The sequence below is a fragment of the Entelurus aequoreus genome, linkage group LG15 (assembly GCF_033978785.1).
Source record: "Entelurus aequoreus isolate RoL-2023_Sb linkage group LG15, RoL_Eaeq_v1.1, whole genome shotgun sequence".
Classification (NCBI taxonomy): domain Eukaryota; kingdom Metazoa; phylum Chordata; class Actinopteri; order Syngnathiformes; family Syngnathidae; genus Entelurus; species Entelurus aequoreus.
Window position 1 is genome coordinate 2487130 of NC_084745.1, and position 22804 is coordinate 2509933.

At 35.9% G+C, this 22804-nt stretch overlaps 1 protein-coding gene across 1 annotated transcript in view; it reads right to left on the minus strand.

The window, feature by feature from the left end:
• The window catches only part of LOC133629694 (partitioning defective 3 homolog), a 799726-nt gene that overhangs the window by 295308 nt on the left and 481614 nt on the right, over window positions 1–22804 (minus strand). The window contains exon 18 of the mRNA XM_062020594.1: window positions 12647–12868. Within this exon, the coding sequence (XP_061876578.1) occupies window positions 12647–12868 (222 nt within the window). The remainder of the gene's footprint in view (window positions 1–12646; window positions 12869–22804) is intronic.

A 22804-nucleotide genomic window follows, 5' to 3' on the forward strand; every position in this document is an offset into this window, starting at 1 on the left:
TTCCACAGGAAAATAAATGAATAAACAGTTAGAAGCAAAACCTGGTTCTTGGTCTAAGGACCAGGCCTGGGCGATATGGCCTGAAAAAAAAAATCATTGGATCACTTCTCGTAGGGAAAAGAGGCTCTAAATGGGACTTCGGAATGCAAAAGTGATAGCTCTATACTTGAGAAAAGACTACCTGTCTAGCTTAATGCCAACATTTGAGTTATGACTTAAAAGCAGTGGTTTTCCAGACACTTCCACACTAACATCTCCTTCCATGTTCAGGTTGTGCTGTCCTGACTTAGCACACACCCAGAAAGAGAAAGAAATAATATATAACTGATGGTTTGGCTTCTCCAGGGGAGGGGGGGGGCCTCATTTTCTTGACCTTTATCATCACACGCCATGTCGGAATGGACGCCATTACTCATTCGCCAGGTGCCGGGTCTTATATTTGTTTTCAAAGTTTAGACTTAAGCCAATTCTGGTTGAGCTTCCACAAGAAAATAAATAAATAGACAGTTAGAAGCCAAACCTAGTTCTTGGTCTAAGGACCAGGCCTGGGAGATATGGCCTGAAAAAAATATCCTTGGATCACTTCTCGTAGGGAAAAGAGGCTCTAAATGGGACTTCGGAATGCAAAAGTGATAGCTCTATACTTGAGAAAAGACTACCTGTCTAGCTTAATGCCAACATTTGAGTTATGACTTAAAGCAGTGGTTTTCCAGACACTTCCACACTAACATCTCCTTACATGGTCAGGTTGTGCTGTCCTGACTTAGCACACACCCAGAAAGAGAAGGAAGGAATATATAACTGATGGTTTGGCTTCTCCAGGGGTGGAGGGGGCCTAATTTTCTTGACCTTTATCATCACACGCCACGTCGGAATGGACGCCTTTACTCATTCGCCAGGAGCCAAATCTTATATTTGTTTTCAAAGTTTAGACTTAAGCCAATTCTGGTTGAGCTTCCACAGGAAAATAAATGAATAAACAGTTAGAAGCAAAACCTGGTTCTTGGTCTAAGGACCAGGCCTGGGCGATATGGCCTGAAAAAAATATCCTTGGGTCACTTCTTGTAGGGAAAAGAGGCTCTAAATGGGACTTCGGAATGCAAAAGTGATAGCTCTATACTTGAGAAAAGACTACCTGTCTAGCTTAATGCCAACATTTGAGTTATGACTTAAAGCAGTGGTTTTCCAGACACTTCCACACTAACATCTCCTTACATGGTCAGGGTGTGCTGTCCTGACTTAGCACACACTAGACAGAGAAAGAAGGAATATATAACTGAGTGTCTCATTTTGTTGACCTTTATCATCACGCGCCACATCAGAATGGACGCCTTTACTCATTCGCCAGGAGCCAAATCTTATATTTGTTTTCAAAGTTTAGACTTAAGCCAATCCCGGTTGAGCTTCCACAGGAAAATAAATGAATAAACAGTTAGAAGCCAAACCTGGTTCTTGGTCTAAGGACCACGACTGGGCGATATGGCCTGAAAAAAAAAAATCCTTGGATCACTTCTCATAGGGAAAAGAGGCTCTAAATGGGACTTCGGAATGCAAAAGTGATAGCTCTATACTTGAGAAAAGACTACCTGTCTAGCTTAATGCCAACATTTGAGTTATGACTTAAAGCAGTGGTTTTCCAGACACTTCCACACTAACATCTCCTTACATGGTCAGGTTGTGCTGTCCTGACTTAGCACACACCCAGAAAGAGAAAGAAGGAATATGTAACTGATGGTTTGGCTTCTCTAGGAGGGGGGGCTCCTTTTCTTGACCTGTATCATCACACGTCAGAATGGACGCCATTGCTCATTCGCCAGGAGCCAAATCTTATATTTGTTTTCAAAGATTAGACTTAAGCCAATTCTGGTTGAGCTTCCACAGGAAAATAAATGAATAAACAGTTAGAAGCCAAACCTGGTTCTTGGTCTAAGGACCAGGCCTGGGCGATATGGCCTGAAAAAAATATCCTTGGGTCACTTCTCGTAGGGAAAAGAGGCTCTAAATGGGACTTCGGAATGCAAAAGTGATAGCTCTATACTTGAGAAAAGACTACCTGTCTGAGTTATGACTTGAAGCAGTTGTTTTCCAGACACTTACACACTAACATCTCCTTACATGGTCAGGTTGTGCTGTCCTGTGATGGCCTGAAAATAAAATCCCTGATTTCGTTTCACAAAATATTCAATTTGGGATTGTTTACGATTTTTTTCCAATACTTTTTATAAAACAAAAACATTGAATACAAATGACAAGAGATGATTCAAAATAAGTTTTACTTTTATTTACACAAACTAGTCATTTGCATTTTACTCTAATTTGTATAATGTTGTTCTTTTTCAACCAGATATAAATTGTACTGAAGTGGAATCAATTAACTCATATTATGTTCCACATATGGTGAATGTTCATATTCACCTTGGAGAAAGCAAACCACCAAGTTTAAGTAAACAGTGGTATTTCAGTTTGAGCACATAATAAGATAAGGCCCCTTAGTTTGACATTCGCAGGTGGATCGGATCACTTCTCGTAGGAAAAGAGGCTCTAAATGGGACTTCGGAATGCAAAAGTGATAGCTCTATACTTGAGAAAAGACTACATGTCTTGCTCAACGCCAATGTTTGAGTTATGACTTAAGTCATATCCGGTTTAACTTCTACAGGAAAATAAATGAATAAACAGTTAGAAGTCAAACCTGACGGGTACAGGAGGTTCTCGGTCTACGGACCAGGCCTGGGCGATATGGCCTGAAAACCAAATCTTTGATTTTTTTCAAAAAATCTTCGATTTGGGATTTTTTATAATTTTTTTTCCTACTTCTTAAAAAAAACATTAAACACAAATGACAAGAGATGATTCAAAACAAGTTTTTTATTTTATTTAAACATAAAATAGTAGTTTGAAATGACAAGATGATTATTTGTAATGCGTACCTTTTCAGAATTTGCTCGTTCTAATTTTGGTCAAAGTAAAACAAAGAAAACAATCTGAGGTTGGCTTTATTTTGAAGTTATCATGCCATAATTTTTACCAGACCGGCCCACTGGGAAACATTTTTTTTTTTTCTCCATGCGGCCCCTGAGCTAAAATTAGTTTTGACACTGTGGAGGGAGGTGTAGCCAGCGCTGCCTGCAGAAGCAAAAGTGACCGCCGCTGTCTATGGTGCTGAGGACGAGCACCATCGGGCAGGGGAGGGGCATGTGCTGACGGCGAGACACAGCTGGCAGGTGATTAGATTTCACAAGTGGTACGTGTTAATCTAACATCTGTTTTCTTTAACAGTGAGCGGCCGGGCGCAGGAGGAAAAACTCGGAGAGACTTGGAGACAAACATCTGAAAAGATTGTTGTATTGTTGAAAGAGCATTAAAAACTTGGTTAAAACGGCACGCGACGTGTAATAGTGGAACGAATAGGTAGCGACTTCCACAGACACCTTTTTATCTTATTTTGAATTATCAGAGTTCCGTGCGATTGGTTGAATGCACGATGCGCACCCTGAACTCCTTTGTAATAGCTATGATTTTAATGATCACTTTTATAATAATTTTACTTTCGCCCTCTTGAAATGTTCTGTAAAAACTTTTGAATTGCCTTGTGTACAAATTGTGCAGAAACTAGTAGTTTGAAAAGACACTGCATCATACTCTAATTTGTATAATGTTTTTTTTTTTTCTTTTTAGACCAGATATAAATTGTACTTTTATTGGAATAACTTTCAAATAAATAAATTAAGAGGTACCCTTGGGAAGCAATACTTCCGCGTGAATAAAATACTTTTGTTAACAAAATATGCAGCACTGCACATTTTGCATGCACAGAACTTATAACTTATAAGTTATATGTGCTGACGGCGAGACACAGCTGGCAGGTGATTAGATTTCACAAGTGGTACGTGTTAATCTAACATCTGTTGTCTTTAACAGTGAGCGGCCGGGCGCAGGAGGAAAAACTCGGAGGGACTTGGAGACGAACATCTGAAAAGATTGTTTTATTGTTGAAAGAGCATTAAAAACATGGTTAAAACGGCACGCGACGTGTAATAGTGGAACGAATAGGAAGCGACTTCCACAGACATATTTTTATTTTATATTGAATTATTAGACTTCCGTGCGATTGGTTGAATGCACGATGTGCACCCTGAACTCCATTGTAATAGCTATGATTTTAATGATCACTTTTATAATAATTTTACTTTTGCCCTCTTGAAATGTTCTGTAAAAACTGTTGAATTGCCTTGTGTACAAATTGTGCAGAAACTAGTAGTTTGAAAAGACATGGCATCATACTCTAATTTGTATAATGTTTTTTTTTTCTTTTTAGACCAGATATAAATTGTACTTTTATTGGAATAACTTTCAAATAAATAAATTAAGAGGTACCCTTGGGAATCAATACTTCCGCTTGAATAAAATACTTTTGTTAACAAAATATGCAGCATTGCACATTTTGCATGCAAATAATCTCCAACATTGAGGTCGATAAAGTGCAAACTTCTGTCTTGAATAACAAACAAAAATGTAGTATTATAAATTGTATCCAAATAAATAATGAATTAAAAGTGTCATGACCCGTGGCCCGGATCATGTTTTTGTTATGTTCTGTTATTTTTGGACTCCCTTAGTTCCTGCTTTGTGCACCTCTGGGTTTGTTTTGGTTTCTATGGGGTTTTCATTTGGTTCACCGGCCTCTGGTTAGTGGTCGGCACGCTCACCTGTATTCGACCACAGGCTAACCTCCTCCAACCTCAGAGGACAAAGCTACGAACAATGGGAGACCGGGCTTTCTGCTCCGCCGCTCCCAGTCTGTGGAACGCTCTCCCTGACCTCCTGAGGGCACCACAGACTGTGGATGCTTTTAAAAAAAGGCTTAAAAACCCTTCTTTTTAAAAAAGAAAAGCCGTTTTTTTTAGATATATACATACTAGTTATAGCTACTTGGCTGTTCTAGTTTTTATTTTAATTTATGTCTTTATTATCTTTTTATTTATTTATTTATTTTTAATACACTGTAGCACTTTGAGATTGTTTACTCAATATGAAGTGCTTTTTACAAATAAAATCTAGTATTATTATTATCAGAGAGCTATTTATTCACCTCTCTCGCCACACTCGTCCGGGCTTCTTTGTTTGCTTCTTACTCTCGTCGCGTACGTTTTGCTCGTCTCCTAGCCTATGCTAAGTTTAGCTTCAAGTGCGATTGGCAGGTGTTTCTTTCGTCTTGTTTTCTGTTCTTGGTGGTGCTTTGATTTTTTTTTTTGAGAATTAAATCATGTTCCTACCTGCAAGTCTTGTCCAGAGTGGACAGAATGGCTGCAGAATGGCTGCAACCCCGTCGTGACAAAAAACATCGAGAGGACTATAGTATCAAAATGCAATAACAAGTGCAGTTCCCCTTTAAGAGTACGGAAGCCCCGAGGAAAACATGTCGCCACAGTCTGACAATTTCACTCAGCGTGAACCTGCCTAAATATTAATGAGCGTGTAACCAAGACACTTATTTGTGACCTAGTTTACTTTGGAATGCCCACATTCTCTGAGGACTGAGAAGACACGTTGTACTGTTAGCCTACATTACGCTAAATGACTTGACAACGCCGGCGTACTGGACAAAACATGCTTTAAGAGAGGACATGGATAATAGATTGTATTACTAAATAAGTTATTTCACGCGAAACGAGGACGTGCTGAGCAGTTAGGAGACACAAGTTCCAGTGGAGTGAAATGAACGGCCTGCATGAAACAAAGCACAAGTCAATTAGAATACTGGAAATACTAAGAAGAAGATCTTCCCTAAGTGGGCAACCCAGAGGGTAATAATGATGTACTGTCCTGCCCAAGGGCACAATGGCAGAAGCTGGAATCGAACCATCAACCCTTGATGGCTGTTCTACCTGCCGAGCCACCTGTTCTTAACCATCTAACCCCAAAAATGTTGAAAGAGCCATATACAAGTGTTATAATGAAGGCAACACATGATGTAAGTGTCTATGTTAGCCTACTATCTAAATGACTTTAAAAGTCTTATATAAGTGTTATAATGAAGGCAACACATGATGTAAGTGTCTATATTAGCCTACTATCAAAATGAGTTTAAAAGTCTTATATAAGTGTTATAATGAAGGCAACACATGATGCAAGTGTCTATATTAGCTATATTAGCCTACTATCTAAATGACTTTAAAAGTCTTATATAAGTGTTATAATGAAGGCAACACATGATGCAAGTGTCTATATTAGCTATATTAGCCTACTATCTAAATGACTTTAAATGTCTTATATAAGTGTTATAATGAAGACAACACATGATGTAAGTGTCTATATTAGCTATATTAGCCTACTATCTAAATGACTTTAAAAGTCTTATATAAGTGTTATAATGAAGGCAACACATGATGCAAGTGTCTATATTAGCTATATTAGCCTACTATCTAAATGACTTTAAATGTCTTATATAAGTGTTATAATGAAGACAACACATGATGTAAGTGTCTATATTAGCCTACTATCAAAATGACTTTAAAAGTCTATATAAGTGTTATAATGAAGACAACACATGATGCAAGTGTCTATATTAGTTATATTAGCCTACTATCAAAATGACTTTGAAAGTCTCATATAAGTGTTATAATGAAGACAACACATGATGTAAGTGTCTATATTAGCTATATTAGTCTACTATCAAAATGACTTTGAAAGTCTTATATAAGTGTTATAATGAAGGCAACACATGATGTAAGTGTCTATATTTGCTGTATTAGCCTACTATCAAAATTACTTTTAACGTCTTATATAAGTGTTATAATGAGGGCAACACATGATGTAAGTGTCTATATTAGCTATATTAGACTACTATCAAAATGACTTTAAAAGTCTTATATAAGTGTTATAATGAAGACAACACATGATGTAAGTGTCTATATTAGCCTACTATCAAAATGACTTTAAAAGTCTATATAAGTGTTATAATGAAGACAACACATGATGCAAGTGTCTATATTAGTTATATTAGCCTACTATCAAAATGGCTTTAAAAGTCTTATATAAGTGTTATAATGAAGACAACAACACATGATGCAAGTGTCTATATTAGTTATATTAGCCTACTATCAAAATGGCTTTAAAAGTCTTATATAAGTGTTATAATGAAGACAACACATGATGTAAGTGTCTATATTAGCTATATTAGCCTACTATCAAAATGACTTTAAAAGTCTTATATAAGTGTTATAATGAGGGCAACACATGATGTAAGTGTCTATATTAGCCTACTATCAAAATGGCTTTAAAAGTCTTATATAAGTGTTATAATGAAGACAACACATGATGCAAGTGTCTATATTAGTTATATTAGCCTACTATCAAAATGACTTTAAAAGTCTTATATAAGTGTTATAATGAAGACAACTAATGATGTAAGTGTCTATATTAGCTATATTAGCCTATTATCAAAATGACTTTAAAAGTCTTATATAAGTGTTATAATGAGGGCAACACATGATGTAAGTGTCTATATTAGCTATACTAGCCTACTATCAAAATGACTTTTAAAGTCTTATATAAGTGTTATAATGAAGACAACACATGATGTAAGTGTCTATATTAGCCTACTATCAAAATGGCTTTAAAAGTCTCATATAAGTGTTATAATGAAGACAACACATGATGTAAGTGTCTATATTTGCTATATTAGCCTACTATCAAAATGACTTTAAACGTCTTATATAAGTGTTATAATGAGGGCAACACATGATGTAAGTGTCTATATTAGCTATATTAGACTACTATCAAAATGACTTTGAAAGTCTTATATAAGTGTTATAATGAAGGCAACACATGATGTAAGTGTCTATATTTGCTATATTAGCCTACTATCAAAATGACTTTAAACGTCTTATATAAGTGTTATAATGAGGGCAACACATGATGTAAGTGTCTATATTAGCTATATTAGACTACTATCAAAATGACTTTAAAAGTCTTATATAAGTGTTATAATGAAGACAACACATGATGTAAGTGTCTATATTAGCTATATTAGACTACTATCAAAATGACTTTAAAAGTCTTATATAAGTGTTATAATGAAGACAACACATGATGTAAGTGTCTATATTAGCCTACTATCAAAATGACTTTAAAAGTCATTCTTTGCAAGCTGGGTAACGTTTGCTGTGGTCTGGAACAACAGAAATGCAGCCAACATTGCATACAGATAATGTGTCATGAGACATGCAAATCTAAATGAAATACACAGAGGACATACTGTAAGTAAAGGAAATTAAATTATCTCAAAAATACCTACAAAAAGGCATAATGATGCAATATGGACATACAGCTAGCCTAAATAGCATGTTAGCACCAATTATTGTCTTCAATTAACATCAACAAAGTTCGCCTTTGTGCATTCACGCACAGCATAAAAGGTTCGGTGGACAAAACGAGACAAAGAAGGAGTGGCATAGATCACGTCTTTCTGTGGCAGCGTCGGAGAAAGTTGTACATGTAAACAAACTACGGTGAGTTCAAGGACCGCCAAAGTTAGTAGGACAAAACCTCTCATCAGTGAAGCACGTTTAATACAAACATTGAGATTTTTCTAACAATTAGGAAGGTTTGTGTCATGTTCGTCCTCCTACACCCGACCTGGGCATTCTACAGCCCCCAGAGATGCAGCTGTCGGGACAAGTTTCGTCATTTCTCACAAAATCGCCAGAAAAAGTAAGGCGTTTTCTGACGGAGAGTTTATTAAGGAGTGCTTGTTGGACTCTGTTGCACTGATATGCCCGGAGAAGAGGGGCGCATTTGAGAACGTGTCACTCTCCCGACGCACTGTAACGAGGCGGGTTGAGACCATCGCTGGAAACTTGGAGCTTCAGCTGAAGAACAGAACGGCAGACTTTGACTGTTTTTCGCTGGCTTTGGATGAGAGCTGCGATGTACGTGACACCGCCCAGCTGCTCATCTTCTTACGTGGGATAACTGCAGACTTTCAAATCGCGGAGGAGCTGGCAGCCATGCAGTCAATTAAAGAGACAACCACAGGTAATGACTTGTTCACATAGGTCAGGGGTCACCAACGCGGTGCCCGTGGGCACCAAGTAGCCCGTAAGGACCAGATGAGTAGCCCGCTGGCCTGTTCTAAAAATAGCTCAAATAGCAGCACTTACCAGTGAGCTGCCTCTATTTTTTAAATTGTATTTATTTACTAGCAAGCTGGTCTCGCTTTGCTCGAAATTTTTAATTCTAAGAGAGACAAAACTCAAATAGAATTTGAAAATCCAAGAAAATATTTTAAAGACTTGGTCTTCACTTGTTTAAATAAATTCATTATTTTTTTTTATTTTGCTTCTTATAACTTTCAGAAAGACAATTTTAGAGAAAAAATACAACCTTAAAAATGATTTTAGGATTTTTAAACACATATACCTTTTTACCTTTTAAATTCCTTCCTCTTCTTTCCTGACAATTTAAATCAATGTTCAAGTAAATGTATTTTTTTATTGTAAAGAATAATAAATACATTTTAATATAATTCTTCATTTTAGCTTCTGTTTTTTCGACAAAGAATATTTGTGAAATATTTCTTCAAATTGATTATGATTAAAATTATTCTGGCAAATCTAGAAAATCTGTACAATCAAATTTAAATCTTATTTCAAAGTCTTTTGAATTTCTTTTAAAATTTTTGTTCTGGAAAATCTAGAAGAAATAATGATTTGTCTTTGTTAGAAATATAGCTTGGTCCAATTTGTTATATATTCTAACAAAGTGCAGATTGTATTTTAACCTATTTAAAACATGTCATCAAAATTCTAAAATTAATCTTAGTCAGGAAAAATGACTAATGATGTTCCATAAATTTTATTTTTTATTTTTTCAAGAAGATTCAAATTAGCTAGTTTTTCTCTTCTTTTTTTCGGTTGAATTTTGAATTTTAAAGAGTCGAAATTGAAGATAAACTATGTTTCAAAATTTGATTGTCATTTTTTTCGTGTTTTCTACTCTTTTAAACCTTTAAATTAAGTGTAAATATCATTTATTATTAAATAATAACATAGAGTTAAAGGTAAATTGAGCAAATTGGCTATTTCTGGCAATTTATTTAAGTGTGTATCAAACTGGTAGCCCTTCGCATTAATCAGTACCCAAGAATTAGCTCTTGCTTTCAAAAAGGTTGGTGACCCCTGACATAGGTAAATGCATGTTTGGACATGTTAGGACTGAAATGGGACAAGCTGGCAGGTGTGACAACAGATGGTTGTCCAAATCTGACGGGGAAAAATGTTGGACTTTTAAAGAGGATGCAGGATAAAGTGACAGAAATTGACATTTTTGCATTGTATTATCAATCAGGAAGTGTTGTTTAAGACAGTGTTAAAAATAAAAGCATCAAAAGCAATCTGCTTTTGTATAAAGTTAATTTAGGTTAAATGAAATTATTATTATTATTATTATTAATCTTACGGTATCCATCCATCCATCCATTTTCTACCGCTTGTTCCCTTCGGGGTCGCGGGGGGCGCTGGAGCCTATCTCAGCTACAATCGTGCGGAAGGCGGGGTACACCCTGGACAAGTATCAAAAATAATTTGAGCAAAATTTAATTGAAATGTTGTCGGTGTGGCCCTCCAGCAGTGCTCGGGTTGCTCATGCGGCCCCCGGTAAAAATTAATTGCCCACCCTTGTCCTACACAAACCATATTCAAACTAAAAATGTATTTTCCATGTTCATACATTTTTGCAGAAGCTCCAGGGAGCCACTAGGGCGGCGCTAAAGAGCCGCAGGTTGCCGACCCCCAATGCAACCCAACTAAAGTGCCCCCAGAGATGCAGCTGTCAGGACAAGTTTTGTCATTTCTCACAAAATCGCTAGAAAAAGTAAGGCGTTTTCTGACGGAGAGTTAATTAAGGAGTGCTTATAGGACTCTGTTGCACTGATATGCCCGTAGAAGAGGGACGCATTTGAGAACGTGTCACTCTCCCGACGCACTGTAACGAGGCGGGTTGAGACCATCGCTGGAAACTTGGAGCTTCAGCTGAAGAACAGAACGGCCGACTTTGACTGTTTTTTGGCTTTGGATGAGAGCTGCGATGTACGTGACACCGCCCAGCTGCTCATCTTCTTACGTGGGATAACTGCAGACTTTCAAATCACGGAGGAGCTGGCAGCCATGCAGTCAATTAAAGAGACAACCACAGGTAATGACTTGTTCACATAGGTCAGGGGTCACCAACGCGGTGCCTGCGGGCACCAAGTAGCCCGTAAGGACCAGATGAGTAGCCCGCTGGCCTGTTCTAAAAATAGCTCAAATAGCAGCACTTACCAGTGAGCTGCCTCTATTTTTTAAATTTTATTTATTTACTAGCAAGCTGGTCTCGCTTTGCCCGACATTTTTAATTCTAAGAGAGACAAAACTCAAATATAATTTGAAAATCCAAGAAAATATTTTAAAGACTTGGTCTTCACTTGTTTAAATAAATTCATTATTTTTTTTTACTTTGCTTCTTATAACTTTCAGAAAGACAATTTTAGAGAAAAAATACAACCTTAAAAATGATTTTAGGATTTTTAAACACATATACCTTTTTACCTTTTAAATTCCTTCCTCTTCTTTCCTGACAATTGAAATCAATGTTCAAGTAAATTTATGTTTTTTATTGTAAAGAATAATAAATACATTTGAATTTAATTCTTCATTTTAGCTTCTGTTTTTTCGACGAAGAATATTTGTGAAATATTTCTTCAAATTGATTATGATTAAAATTATTCTGGTAAATCTAGAAAATCTGTAGAATCAAATTTAAATCTTATTTCAAAGTCTTTTGAATTTCTTTTAAAATTTTTGTTCTGGAAAATCTAGAAGAAATAATGATTTGTCTTTGTTAGAAATATAGCTTGGTCCAATTTGTTATATATTCTAACAAAGTGCAGATTGTATTTTAACCTATTTAAAACATGTCATCAAAATTCTAAAATTAATCTTAGTCAGGAAAAATGACTAATGATGTTCCATAAATTTTATTTTTTATTTTTTCAAGAAGAGATGGTTGTCCAAATCTGACGGGGAAAAATGTTGGACTTTTAAAGAGGATGCAGGACAAAGTGACAGAAATTGACATTTTTGCATTGTATTATACTTCAGGAAGTGTTGTTTAAGACAGTGTTAAAAATAAAACCATCAAAAGCAATCTGCTTTTGTATAAAGTTAAGTTAGGTTAAATGAAATTATTATTATTATTATTATTATTATTTATCTTACGGTATATCAAAAATAATTTGAGCAAAATTTAATTGAAATATTATCTGTGTGGCCCTCCAGCAGTGCTCGGGTTGCTCATGCGGGCCCCGGTAAAAATTAATTGCCCACCCTTGTCCTACACAAACCATATTCAAACTAAAAATATATTTTTCCATTTTCATACATTTTTGCAAAAGCTCCAGGGAGACACTAGGGCGGCGCTAAAGAGCCGCAGGTTGCCGACTCCCAATGCAACCCAACAGAAAGTCGCGAGTGGAGAATTATTCAACGTTTCGTAGAATTTAGCAATAAAAGTGTTTAATAGCGTGGTTATTTCCCCGCACTGAGTGTAAAAATCAGTTAATTAAATTGAATTGTATTTGGCCTCGCGTCAAGTGTGAAGTACTCACATGTCTCCATGCTGGCGCCTTCCTCCGGTTGGACGTGAGGTTTGTCGTACGACTTGTCGATGGCCGCCCTGAAGCTCTCGTTGCAGCCCCGGCCTCGGATGATCCGCGAGCGCGGCCGGTTGACGTTGATCTCGGCGCTCCGCGTCGCCGCGGCAACAGCGGTGTGGAGGCTTTCCAGGGAACTGGACTTTTTGAGGCCCAGCGTCGGTCCCACGGGATGTCCTGAAGACACAAACAATGACACAAGAGACGATGACTAACTAAGCGTTTTATAACCAATCACAGTCAACCTTCACATTTAGGACTGTCAGAATAAAAGTGCTACTTAATTTATTTAATTAACTCCAAACATGTAGAATAAAAGAGTGGCGTCTTTTAGTCCTATTTATTTTTAGCTCTATTTATTTAGTCATATTCAGCCTGCGACACATAGTCATTTTGATAGTAGGCTATTACAGCTAATATAGACACTTACATCATTAGTTGTCTTCATTATAACACTTATACAAGACTTTTGAAGTCATTTTGATAGTAGGCTAATATAGACACTTACATCATGTGTTGTCTTCATTATAACACTTATATAAGACTTTTAAAGCCATTTTGATAGTAGGCTGATATAGCTAATATAGACACTTACATCATGTGTTGTCTTCATTATAACACTTATATAAGACTTTTAAAGTCATTTTGATAGTAGGCTAATATAGACACTTACATCATGTGTTGTCTTCATTACAACACTCATATAAGACTTTTAAAGTCATTTTGATAGTAGGCTAATATAACTAATATAGACACTTACATCATGTGGTGTCTTCATTATAACACTTATATAAGACTTTTAAAGTCATTTTGATAGTAGGCTATTAAAGCTAATATAGACACTTATATCATGTGTTGTCTTCATTATAACACTTATATAAGACTTTTAAAGTCATTTTGATAGTAGGCTAATATAGACACTTACATCATGTGTTGTCTTCATTATAACACTTATATAAGACTTTTAAAGTCATTTTGATAGTAGGCTAATATAGCTAACATAGACACTTACATCATGTGTTGTCTTCATTATAACACTTATATAAGACTTTTAAAGTCATTTTGATAGTAGGCTAATATAGACACTTACATCATGTGTTGTCTTCATTATAACACTTATATAAGACTTTTAAAGTCATTTTGATAGTAGGCTAATATAACTAATATAGACACTTACATCATGTGTTGTCTTCATTATAACTCTTATATAAGATTTTTAAAGTCATTTTGATAGTAGGCTAATATCGCTAATATAGACACTTACATCATGTGTTGTCTTCATTATAACACTCATATAAGACTTTTAAAGTCATTTTGATAGTAGGCTAATATCGCTAATATAGACACTTACATCATGTGTTGTCTTCATTATAACACTTATATAAGACTTTTAAAGTCATTTTGATAGTAGGCTAATATAGACACGTGCATCATGTGTTGTCTTCATTATAACTCTTATATAAGATTTTTAAAGTCATTTTGATAGTAGGCTAATATCGCTAATATAGACACTTACATCATGTGTTGTCTTCATTATAACACTCATATAAGACTTTTAAAGTCATTTTGATAGTAGGCTAATATCGCTAATATAGACACTTACATCATGTGTTGTCTTCATTATAACACTTATATAAGACTTTTAAAGTCATTTTGGTAGTAGGCTAATATAGACACTTACATCATGTGTTGCCTTCATTATAACACTTATATAAGACTTTTAAAGTCATTTTGATAGTAGGCTAATATAGACACTTACATCATGTGTTGCCTTCATTATAACACTTATATAAGACTTTACATTTTGTTGCTGCCCCAGACAGATTTGTTTTGTGTATTTTTGGTTTCAACATATTGGGTTGCCGACCCCTGGTTTAAGAGACATGATAAGCACCTGCTTTTCACAGAGAATAACAAAGAACTGTTGAGGAAACGTGCCTGATAACAATATCAATATTGTTTTTTATTCAACATGTAAATGAATGGATTGATTTAAGTGCATGTGGCACTGTTTAATGACTTATAATATTTTAGAATACATACAATTTGTGTTAAATAATGATTATTTTTTTAAATTAATATAATAGGCTATTTTATATGTTTTAGTCATTCAATGGCAACAAAGTATTTTGTGTGGACGGACTGTAAACTGAGCAGTGGCACGGAAAGCCGTAATCATGTTGCCAATATTCGGGCGTTTGTTTCGGCGCTGTAAGTGGAGCCCAACAACAGTATTGGTATTTCATTTTGTAAGGGCACAACCGTCAGTTCCCCGCAGGTCTGACATTAGCTGCCAGTTGGCGAGCAAACAGAGCGGTTGATTTCCTGTCTACTTTCTGCGGCTGTTGCCTCCATTCAGCTCCAAGCAAGGTGCGTATTAAGGTGGAGTCCATGTCCTCTGCAGAAGGAAATACTCAGTAATACATATTACTGCTATTTCAATTACTTTAGGGGCCTCAAAATCTCTCTTAAAGTACAAGTAGAGTGTTAAACACCAGTTGACTTCATATGTTTCATTGATAAAGTACCAATGATTGTCACACATGAAATTATTATATGCATCACCCTTGATCAAAAAATAAATAAATAAAAAGATAATAAAAATAAAAAAATAGAACTAGCACGCATATATTTAAAAATAAGGGTTTTTAAGCCTTTTTTAAAAGCATTCACAGTCTGTGGTGCCCTCAGGTCGTCAGGGAGAATGCAGAGGAAGTATTCTCTGCATTTGACCCATCACCCTTGATCAAAAAATAAATAAATAAAAAGGTAATAAAAATAAATAAAAATAAAAACTAGAACTAGCACGCATAAATCTAAAAAAAGGCTTTTTAAAAAAAAACAAAACAAGGGTTTTTAAGCCTTTTTTAAAAAGCATCCACAGTCTGTGGTGCCCTCAGGTGGTCAGGGAGAGCGATGCAGAGAATGCAGAGAAATTATTCTCTGCATTTGACCCATCACCCTTGATCAAAAAATAAATAAATAAAAAGATAATAAAAACAAAAAATAGAACTAGCACGCATATATCTAAAAAAAGGCTTTTTTTTTTAAAAAAAAGAAGAAGAAGGGTTTTCAAGCCTTTTTTTAAGAGCATCCACAGTCTGTGGTGATTTCAGGTGGTCAGGGAGAGCGATGCAGAGAATGCAGATAAATTATTCTCTGCATTTGACCCATCACCCTTGATCAAAAAATAAATAAATAAAAAGATAATAAAAATTAATAAAAATAAAAGCTAGAACTAGCACGCATATATCTAAAAAAAGGCTTTTTTAAAAATAAAAAAAGAAGGGTTTTTAAGCTTTTTTTTAAAAGCATCCACAGTCTGTGGTACCCTCAGGTGGTCAGGGAGAGCGATGCAGAGAATGCAGAGGAATTATTCTCTGCATTTGACCCATCAACCTTGATCTAAAAATAAATGAATAAAAAGATAATAAAAATAAAAAATAGAACTATCACGCATAAATCTAAAAAAAGGCTTTTTTTTAAAAAAAAACAAGAGTTTTTAAGCCTTTTTTAAAAAGCATTCACAGTCTGTGTTGCCCTCATGTGGTCAGGGAGAGCGATGCAGAGCATGCAGAAGAATTATTCCCTGCAACTAAATCACTTCTTGGCTTCTACTGGCTGCCACAACAACTTCCAGTCAGGATTTCGACCTCTTCATAGCACAGAGACGGCCCTTCTTAAAGTTATAAATGACATCCGTCTAAACACAGACTCTGGCAAAACTTCAGTATTAATGCTTTTGGACCTCAGTGCTGCATTTGACACTGTCGACCACTCAATACTTTTGGACAGGTTGGAAAACTGGGTGGGGATCTCAGGCACAGTTTTAAGCTGGTTCAAGTCATATCTACAAGATAGGAACTATTTTGTTTCCATTGGTGACTTTGTATCAGAACCAACCAACGTAACGTGTGGAGTCCCCCAAGGTTCAATCTTGGGGCCGACTTTATTTAACATCTATATGCTCCCACTAGGACAAATCATGCAAAATAATAACATTGACCATCATTGCTATGCCGATGACACCCAAATCTATGTAGCGCTATCACCAAATGACTATCGCCCCATAGATGTTCTGTGCCAGTGCATTGAGCAAGTCAAACACTGGATGTGCCAAAATTTCCTACAACTAAATGAAGATAAAACTGAGATCATTGTTTTTGGTGCTAAAAAAGAAAGGTTTAAAGTCATCCAACACCTTCAATCACTGTCCCTGAAAACCTCAAATAAAGCCAGAAATCTTGGGGTTATTTTAGATTCTGATTTACATTTCGACAGTCACATCAAATCAGTAACAAAATCGGCCTACTATCACCTCAAAAATGTAAAAAGACTTAGAGGGCTCATGTCAGCTCAAGACTTAGAAAAACTTGTACATGCCTTTATTACCAGTAGGCTAGACTATTGTAATGGTCTCCTTGCAGGTCTTCCCAAAAAAACTGTCAGGCAGCTACAGCTTGTTCAGAACGCTGCTGCTAGAGTTCTAACAAAGACCAAAAAATGTGAGCACATTACACCAATTCTTAAATCCTTACATTGGCTCCCTGTACATCAGAGAATAGATTTCAAAATCCTCCTGCTCACATATAAATCACTACATGGTCTAGGGCCCAAGTATATCACTGATATGCTCCCACTATATACGCCCTCTAGATCACTAAGATCTTCTGAGACCAATCTGTTAGCGGTTCCAAGAGTAAACTCAAATCAAGGGAGATCATCATTCAGTCACTATGCAACACATAGCTGGAATAAACTTCCTGAAGATGTCAGACTCTCCCCAACTCTCACTACTTTTAAAACTAGACTGAAGACTTTTATGTTCACCTTAGCTTTCAGCTAAATCTTTTAATCTTTTAACTTTTAACGTCTGCACTGTTTTTATTTTTATTGTCTGCATTTTAATTTTGCTTTTATTTTCTTTCATTTCACTTTGTTGTCTGTGAAGCACTTTGAGTCTGCCTTGTGTATGAAAAGCGCTATACAAATAAAGTTGCCTTGCCTTGCCTTGCCTTGCATTTGACCCATCACCCTTGATCAAAAAATAAATAAATAAAAAGATAATAAAAATAAATAAAAATAAAAACTAGAACTAGCACGCATAAATCTAAAAAAAGGCTATTTATTTTTTTTTTTAAAAACAAGGGTTTTTAAGCCTTTTTTAAAAAGCATCCACAGTCTGTGGTGCCCTCAGGTGGTCAGGGAGAGCGATGCAGAGAATGCAGATAAATTATTCCCTGCATTTGACCCATCACCCTTGATCAAAAAATAAATAAATACAAAGATAATAAAAATAAAAAATAGAACTAGCACGCATATATCTAAAAAAGGGTTTTTCAGCCTTTTTTTAAAAGCATCCACAGTCTGGGGTGCCCTCAGGTGGTCAGGGAGAGCGATGCAGAGAATGCAGAGAAATTATTCTCTGCATTTGACCCATCACCCTTGATCAAAAAATAAATAAATAAAAAGATAATAAAAATAAATACAAATAAAAACTAGAACTAGCACGCATATATCTAAAAAAAGGCTTTTTTTTTTTTTTTTTAAAAGAAGGGTTTTTAAGCCTTTTTTTAAAAGCATCCACAGTCTGTGGTGCCCTCAGGTGGTCAGGGAGAGCGATGCAGAGAATGCAGAGAAATTATTCTCTGCATTTGACCCATCACCCTTGATCAAAAAATAAATACATAAAAAGATAATACAAATAAAAAATAGAACTAGCACGCATATATCTAAAAAAGGGTTTTTAAGCCTTTTTTAAAAAGCATCCACAGTCTGTGGTGCCTTCAGGTGGTCAGGGAGAGCGATGCAGAGAATGCAGAGAAATTATTCTCTGCATTTGACCCATCACCCTTGATCAAAAAATAAATAAATAAAAAGATAATAAAAATAAATACAAATAAAAACTAGAACTAGCACGCATATATCTAAAAAAAGGCTTTTTTTTTTTTTTTTAAAGGAGGGTTTTTAAGCCTTTTTTTAAAAGCATCCACAGTCTGTGGTACCCTCAGGTGGTCAGGGAGAGCGATGCAGAGAATGCAGAGGAATTATTCTCTGCATTTGACCCATCAACCTTGATCAAAAAATAAATGAATAAAAAGATAATAAAAATAAAAAATAGAACTATCACGCATAAATCTAAAAAAAGGCTTTTTTTAAAAAAAAACAAGAGTTTTTAAGCCTTTTTTAAAAAGCATTCACAGTCTGTGTTGCCCTCATGTGGTCAGGGAGAGCGATGCAGAGCATGCAGAAGAATTATTCCCTGCATTTGACCCATCACCCTTGATCAAAAAATAAATAAATAAAAAGATAATAAAAATAAATAAAAATAAAAACTAGAACTAGCACGCATAAATCTAAAAAAAGGCTTTTTTTTTTCTTTTTTTTTAAAACAAGGGTTTTTAAGCCTTTTTTAAAAAGCATCCACAGTCTGTGGTGCCCTCAGGTGGTCAGGGAGAGCGATGCAGAGAATGCAGAGAAATTATTCCCTGCATTTGACCCATCACCCTTGATAAAAAAAAATAAAAATAAAAAGATAATAAAAATAAATACAAATAAAAACTAGAACTAGCACGCATAAATCTAAAAAAAGGCTTTTTTAAAAAAAACAAAAAAAACAAGGGTTTTTAAGCCTTTTTTAAAAAGCATCCACAGTCTGTGGTGCCCTCAGGTGGTCAGGGAGAGCGATGCAGAGAATGCAGAGAAATTATTCCCTGCATTTGACCCATCACCCTTGATCAAAAAAAAAATAAAATAAAAATATAATAAAAATAAAAAAAATCTAAAAAAAGGCTTTTTAAAAAAAAAAAAAAAAAGAAGGGTTTTTAAGCCTTTTTTTTAAAGCCTTAAAAATGTTAGTTTGGAATGCGAGAGTGTTACTAAACGTGATATGTGACTAAGTCTTATAAAAATATACCAACCCCCAACAACACACCTAACCACACCTCCATATCTGCAGGACTGGTGAATCTGTAAGCTTTACCGATGCAGCATTATAGGATTGCTCATTTATTTTGGACTCTGGCTCTCCCAATCGGACTCTGGCTCTCCCGTAATTGGACGTGTTTACTAGCATTGATGAAACGGAGGATGAAAACCACGACAGTGCATTTACCAGCCTGGTAACCAGAATGCAACGGATAGCAGCTGACCTTTTTTAGCCTATTTGACTTCTCTGGCAGCGGATCTATAGATCGTGGGGATGGCAGGAAATAACTCAGGCTATGTAGCACACTTATAGGACTCCCACGTGACCCCGAAGGTCTCTTGGTAGCAGCTAAGACTGGGAAGAGTGTCCCGGTCATATGTTGGCGTACACATCAACAATTCGCTGCATTTTTGTATGTGTTGAAGCACGAAACTCCAAAAGCAGTGAAGTTGTCACGTTGTGTAAATGCTCAATAAAAAGAGAATACGTCTCACTCTTCCTTCATACTCGCTTCTATAAGCAGCAGTACATTCAGCTTCAAAAAATATAATGTTGTAAATCCTCATTTGTCCAAAAATAGTCGTCCTTGTTGTCTGTTACCAAGTCTGCCATGATTAGAAAACACTCGTGTTTGATTCCAGAAGTAGGAAGACACATGTTGCCAGAAGTCAGACGTGCGTTGCTATGGAAACAGAAATTAATGTGCGGAATTAATCAGTCCCGGAAATGATTAAAATGACCAAAATACGGTGAATATTGTATATATTACATATTGTTAAGAAGGTGTCTGTTACTACATTATATATATACTTGCAGTGTGTATTCTGTACATATTACATATTTTTATGAAGGTGTCTGTTACTACATTATATATATACTTGCAGTGTGTATATTGTACATATTACATATTGTTATGAAGGTGTCTGTTACTACATTATATATATACTTGCAGTGTGTATATTGTACATATTACATATTGTTATGAAGGTGTCTGTTACTACATTATATATATATATATATATATATATATATATATATATATATATATATATATATATATATATATATATATATATATATATATATATATATATATATATATATATATGTATATATATATATGTATATATATATATATATATATATATATATATATATATATATATATATATATGTATATATATATATATATATATATATATATATATATATATATATATATATATATATATATATATATATATATATATATACTTGCAGTGTGTATATTGTACATATTACATATTGTTATGAAGGTGTCTATTACTACATTATATATATACTTGCAGTGTGTATATTGTACATATTACATATTGTTATGAAGGTGTCTATTACTACATTATATATATACTTGCAGTGTGTATATTGTACATATTACATATTGTCATGAAGGTGTCTGTTACTACATTATATATATACTTGCAGTGTGTATATTGTACATATTACATATTGTTATGAAGGTGTCTGTTACTACATTATATATATACTTGCAGTGTGTATATTGTACATATTGCATATTGTTATGAAGGTGTCTGTTACTACATTATATATATACTTGCAGTGTGTATATTGTACATATTGCATATTGTTATGAAGGTGTCTGTTACTACATTATATATATACTTGCAGTGTGTATATTGTACATATTACATATTGTTATGAAGGTGTCTGTTACTACATTATTATATGTATACTTGCAGTGAGTATACAAAACGTTGATAGAGGGTTTTTAAGTAGTTTTAGAGGCTTTGAAGGGAACAACAATGACTCCTATTACCTTCATCCATAAAGTGTTTTTTATTATCTTTAAAATCGTCAAAAAAAAAAGACTTGTGTTCTTGTCTCGCATAATGATTGTGAACGATAGGCAAAATTCCCCCAAAAAGTGCAGTTTCCCTTTAACCGTGTCAGTTTTGAAGTAATCATATACCAGGTTGATAAAAACCTGCAATTTGGTGAAAAGAAGTCATCAAATCGGGCGAAGGGCGCTTATGCAACGTCACAAAAACCGAGTAGCATCAGAATGTTGTAATTACTTTAAATAAATGCTCCTTTTTCAGAGCTTTTAGAACAGTTTAGGAGCACAGCCATGAAAGCCAGAGAGTGTTTTCCACACAACAGGATTGCGAGCTTGAGCCCTACAGACTGCGACGGTTTCAAGGGAACCAAAACGACATCTGCTGCACTTGGAAACTGGGAATTATCTTCCCACTCGGTATTCGCCGCCACGAGCGGCTCCCGCTATTGTTTTGTCCCGAGTCTGCCGAGCGGAAGAGAGGAGTCCGGAGACAAAGACGGACAAGCGGAAGAGAGAGAGAGACGGTTTGCCCCGAAGTCCAATTGCTGGCTGGAACCCGCCTTTGTTTCCGTCAGAAGAAGCCCCGACTCTCCTGGGAGAGTTTGACGGACAGCTCTCTGTATTGCAGCCTATTATGTGATTCCTATCTCCCCGCTGAATCCTCCATGCTCTCTTATTCACGGCTATGAAAATATATATTCCCGTATTGCACACCGACAAGAGTTGGCCACTCCCAACAGGCCTGGAGGAGAAATTAAAATGCACTGAAATACACGGAGTGGAAGGCAAAATGCACTATACTGCCTTGACTCAGCCTTCCCGGTAAGGTCTATTCAGGTGTGCTGGAGAGGAGGCTGCGCCGGATAGTCGAACCTCGGATTCAGGAGGAACAGTGTGGTTTTCGTCCTGGTCGTGGAACTGTGGACCAGCTCTATACTCTCGGCAGGGTCCTTGAGGGTGCATGGGAGTTTGCCCAACCAGTCTACATGTGCTTTGTGGACTTGGAGAAGGCATTGGACCGTGTCCCTCGGGAAGTCCTGTGGGGAGTGCTCAGAGAGTATGGGGTATCGGACTGTCTGGTTGTGGCGGTCCACTCCCTGTATGATCAGTGCCAGAGCTTGGTCCGCATCGCCGGCAGTAAGTCGGACACGTTTCCAGTGAGGGTTGGACTCCGCCAAGGCTGCCCTTTGTCACCCATTCTGTTCATAACTTTTATGGACAGAATTTCTAGGCGCAGTCAAGGCGTTGAGGGGATCCGGTTTGGTGGCTGCAGGATTAGGTCTCTGCTTTTTGCAGATGACGTGGTCCCGATGGCTTCATCTGGCCAGGATCTTCAGCTCTCACTGGA